Source organism: Coccidioides posadasii, chromosome 1 (assembly GCF_018416015.2).
Source record: "Coccidioides posadasii str. Silveira chromosome 1, complete sequence".
NCBI classification, from domain to species: domain Eukaryota; kingdom Fungi; phylum Ascomycota; class Eurotiomycetes; order Onygenales; family Onygenaceae; genus Coccidioides; species Coccidioides posadasii.
Genome location: NC_089407.1, coordinates 2,479,116 through 2,484,211, shown reverse-complemented (window position 1 = coordinate 2,484,211; position 5,096 = coordinate 2,479,116). Strand labels below are relative to the sequence as shown.

The following is a 5,096-nucleotide window of genomic DNA, read 5'->3' as shown; positions in this document are numbered from 1 at the left end:
CAGTTCAGCTCAGATAATTAATCTGAGCTTCATCTATAGAAAAAGTACACAAAACAATTTATCTGGTAAACTGTTCAGATTCTGTTTAAGTTCAGCAATGTATATAAAAAACAAGAGTATAAATTGATTTTCTTGTTGAACAGTTTTATAATAATGCTGTATTATATCTTGACTACAAGTTATCTCAGATTCAACATCATTCTTACATCACAACTTGAATTTATTTTATGATGTGAGTAGTTGTTCTCTCTTTATTTTCAACATTTGCTAATGCATCTGGAGTTTATTACAAAAATAACTGAATGCTTAATTAATTCTGATCACATCTGGTGTCTTTTATAATAATTTTCTCAGATGAAACTATTGTCTTATTAAAGCTAGCCACAATTTGCACTTATCAAGTGATTTGTCATAATAGTAAGATACTTTTGAAGACTTCACATCATTAAAATCATCTGACTTCTCTATCAGTCATGTGCATAAGAGAAACTCTAAAGAGAAATTATTATTTATTATTCTCTGCTTGTATTCTATCTGCTTCTGCAGCCTGTGTATCTTATTTTATTTATATATATCTGCTAGATTCTTTTGCAGATATGTCTTCTTTTCTTTAAAGATCTTCTCTCTTCAGATTTTATTTAATATATTAAGGAATGTATCTTTATTGTCTATATCATCTGCTAATGTCTTGCTGATAGTGACTTCACTGCTACCAGCACCTTCATTAATATTCATCTTTTTCATATTGATATCTATCTCTGTTGGATCTGCAATATGAAGTGTTGTCATGATTTATCTCATGGATCTTGGTGGCATTATACTAACTTAGACAATTATATGTTGGAGTGTTCAGAATATTAAAGGAATCAGTTATAGATTATATAGATTTTCCCAGAATTAGAGATACAAAAAAGTTAAGTAGATACAATATCCATAATTGATGGAAGGGAGTCATGTATAGAATATAGAGACTCTCTTACTCAGAGACTGAATACTAGACTTCTCACAATCCATATGAATCATGTGATTCTTGTACATTCAGAGTTGGGGTTATGTGAATACCTCTGAACACCCAACATCATCTAATACTTGATTGGTCTAGATCTATATTTGTAACATCTGAATTCTAGTTAAGAAGAGACCTCAAACACAGATTTTTTCTAATAAATAAATATTCAATAAAAAGCTCAATAACACAGATGGCACAATATAATTCAAAGCTTATTGAGTTATATATGAATTTGAACAGCAAGAAGATGTTCACTACAAAAGATCTATACAGCTGTTATTAATAAATCTACAACAAGAGTCTTCTTTGCTATCTCAACAGTCAAGAACTAGAAGGTCAAAGTTTTTAACTTTATAATAGTCTTTTTAAATGAAACTCTTCTAGAGAACAAATATATATATATTCAACTACCTACTCAATTTAAGCACAGGCAGAATAATCTAGTAAAGCTCTTATACCAGGAACTTTATAGATTAAAGCAAGCTGCTAGACTTTAATATCAAGCAGCTACTGACTATCTGAAATGTCTAGAATTCCAGATCTCTCCATATAATACAAAGTTACTCTACCACAAGAGAACACAAATCTATTTAACTCTACATATTAACAACTGCTGTATAATAGACTCTAATAAAGTCACAATAGAATAACTTATCAAAAAGCTTCAGAAATACTTTAAGATCAAGAAGATTATAGAACAAGACTGTTATCTAGATATATAGATTCAAAAGCAGCTGAATAAAAATCTTTTTGTAAATCAGAAATAGTATATCAAGAATCTACTAATCAAATATAGAATGAAAAACTGTAAATCTTTCAAAATATCAATAAAAAAAGAAATAAGCATTAAATTCACATCAGATCAGACTTTTAAAGATAAAGTTAATGAGCAGACTACACCTACAAATTACAGAAAAGGCCTGAACTCTCTACAGTTTCTAGTTATGTGTACAAGACCAGATATTGTATTTGCAGTTAATTATCTGATGAGATTCAACAGCAGATCTAATAGAGAGAGCTGGGCAGCATTCAAGCAGATTCTACACTATCTCAAGAGTATAAAATTAAAAGAAATAGTCTTCAAAAGAGATATAAGTTCTGAAGACTTAAAACTAGCAGTTAGTTCAGATTCTAACTGAACTGGAGCTGATTTTGTGTACAAATCCATCAGCAGCTACATTATTACCATGAAGAAAACTTTAATATTGTGGAGATCACAGTGCCAGATATTTATCTTGAAATCAATAACTGAAGCAGAGTATTTGACAGCTAGTAAAACTGCTTGTGAACTAGTTTGAATTAACAATCTGTTGATAGATATCAGAGTAATTAGTGAAGACTCAGCAAAGCTAAAAAGCTTGAAATTAAGTATTGACAACAAGAGAGCAGTTGACTTAGCCAAAGCTGAAGCTATAATATAAAGAGCACACCATATTGAGATTCAGCATCATATGCTAAGAGACTGGGTTCAAAAGAATGAAATCTTAATCAAGCATGTTGGAACTGATGCAAATAAAGCTGACAGGCTCATGAAGGCTCTTGCAATGGATCTGTTAGGAGAACCGGTCATAGGTTACATAGGTTTTCCCAGGATTTGGGGTACGAAAGAGCTAAGTAGGTCTGATGCCCGCAACTGATGGGAGGGAGTTGTGCGTAGAACATAGGGGTCCTCTTAACTAGGAGACTGAATGCTGAGGTTCCCATGATCCATGCGAATTGTGTGATCCTTATACGTTCAGAGTTGGGGTCACGTGAGTGCCCCTGAACATCCGACGTCGTCCGATGCTTCGTTGGTCTCGGTCTGCGTTCGTAACAGGATAGGGGTGACAGGTTGATACAGGAAAATATGGAGGTTTATCAGTGAAGCCAGCAAAAATACAGTATTGTGGCGAATGAAGCTAAGCCTAAAGAAGGAATAAATCTGGATTCTGTAATTAATTTTTATCGCGGATTTGAGAGATTTGGATCTGGAAGCTTTGGATCTTTGTGGCTCTTCGCTCGCTGCTGGAGCTTGTTGCATTGGGGGGGTGTTAGGTAATCCAACTAGCACCTCACTCACGTGACCCACATAGATTAGCCGAGATTCCCCTTTAGGTAGCTTAGTGAATGACAAGCATACGAGTCCTCCATCACAATCAATCAGAAAATCACATGATGGGTCACTCTTTTGCGCGAGAATTGCGACAGTCTTCGCCAATGCAGTATCACCGACAACCGCCACGTTTCAAATGGCTTTTATGCTCTTGTCGCAGACACTGCGGCGATGCCTGTCAGTATGTTTTAGTCTCAAGAACTGGATAGAGATTGCGTTGATTTCTCCTTTGTCACGCCTGATCCACTGGCCCACTTGTCACGATATTGAAGCGGTATAGGTTGAGCGTCCCTTTCTATCGCAAGACCTTCCTGACCAGCTTACAATAGGGACCTCAATACGATTACGAAGCAAATGAAACTGGACGCGGAAAGGTTGAAACCATTAGCAGGGATGCTCAAGGACAATTTATCTCTGGTGGGCTAACTGGGATTGTGGAACTCCTTGATGATGGTACCGTCCTCAAATCGCCATTTCCTGACGCTGAAATGGAAAACCACATCCTGGACATTGCCAAAGAAGCCAGTATCTATCATCGCGTTGGCCCACATGAAAGGCTGGTACGGATATTGGGTCACTCCAGGGATGGCCTTATTCTTGAGTACATGAAAAACGGCGATCTCAAAACATATATTCAAGCTCGAAGCTCGATTCCGATGAGCCTGAAGTTGAAGTGGGCATACCAAATTGCGCAAGCTGTCTCTCTCCTGCATAGTAACGGCATAATCCACTGCGACATCAAACCACGAAATTTCCTCTTGGACGCGACTCTCAATATCAAAATTATTGACTTTTCTGGCTCTTCGCTAGACGGATCTAAACCGGCCTCTGGTGAGGGAACTCGATTCTATCTCCCACGACATTGGAGAGACCCGCCTACAGTGGCTACGGATCTGTTTGCACTCGGGTCGACTCTTTATGAGGTCTTTCAAGAAACCAGCCCCTACGAAGAGATCCCTAGCGATCAAGTGGAAGTACTTTTCAAAAGAAAGGAGTTTCCCAATGTTTCTGCTATTCCATGCGGCAAGATCATCAAGCAGTGTTGGTTGTCCCAAGTCGCTTCAGCCGAACATGTGCAGGCTTTCATCCGAGATATAATTCGCAGCAAGCTCAACGCCGACTGTATCCCTCATCTCGATGGTTTGGACATTGCTCAGGGTATGTTGATTGACCAAGTGGGATATCCTTAGGATCGGGGCAGTCGATGCCAGTTTGTCTTGCTTCGAGGCATCGATTGAAAGTTCTGGTCGTCGTGTCGCATGATGTTGGACAGCCACGATAATGTTTGGTGGACACAAGATATTCACACATCCTAGAAGCGGTCAACTATTGGTGTTTTGCTCCTTTTTGATGGATACAAACCTTGATTGCACTATTTTGTCGCTAGATAGAAGGGCGATAAAGAATTCAGGCTGATGTCTGCACGGATATTAGGGACTACGGCTGTTGAAGTAGCCGTCATTTATACTAAAGCGCCTGTCGTCTAGGATAGGTGTTCAGAAGCGGGGTGTTACTGCCTGGTAAGATGCCAACGATATGCCAGGAAAATATACCTTTGGGTTGCCGGGAAGGGGGGAACATCACGTCACATTCTCCCCACACATTAGATCTCGAAAGGAAGCGGCACAGTCACCCCGCACATTACCAGGAGGGGTAGCTGCAGTCAGCACACAAAAATGGAAGGACAACAAGGACTCTCATTGGAGGGCGAATGTCGCCATATTTCTACTGGATTTCCTCTGGGGTCGCCATAAAAGCCTCCTGCCTCATACTTTTGTCACAGAGCATGTATGTGTGCATTTGATGTCACTTGCCCTGGTCTTACAGCTTTCGAATCCATGCATTAGCGTCTTGCTATAGTCAAACGTACCCATTGGATAGCCCAAGAAGACACTTCTGGGTGCAGTATGGCTGGGACCTGCCCTTGTTTTCGGAGCATCTCTGAGAGGAGATCCCGCTGGGGCAAGGAGGGATCACAACCACAATATTTGCTGA

At 39.0% G+C, this 5,096-nt stretch overlaps 1 protein-coding gene across 1 annotated transcript; it reads left to right on the top strand.

The window, feature by feature from the left end:
• Positions 1 to 3,237: 3,237 nt before the first annotated feature.
• D8B26_000674 (uncharacterized protein) lies at positions 3,238 to 4,539 on the top strand (the record flags this gene model as incomplete). The annotated part of the gene is made up of 2 exons (XM_003071039.2): positions 3,238 to 3,375; positions 3,431 to 4,539. 2 exons carry the CDS (start codon positions 3,238 to 3,240, stop codon positions 4,289 to 4,291), a joined length of 999 nt encoding a protein of 332 aa, XP_003071085.2. The 3' UTR covers positions 4,292 to 4,539.
• Between the last annotated feature and the right edge of the window lie 557 nt (positions 4,540 to 5,096).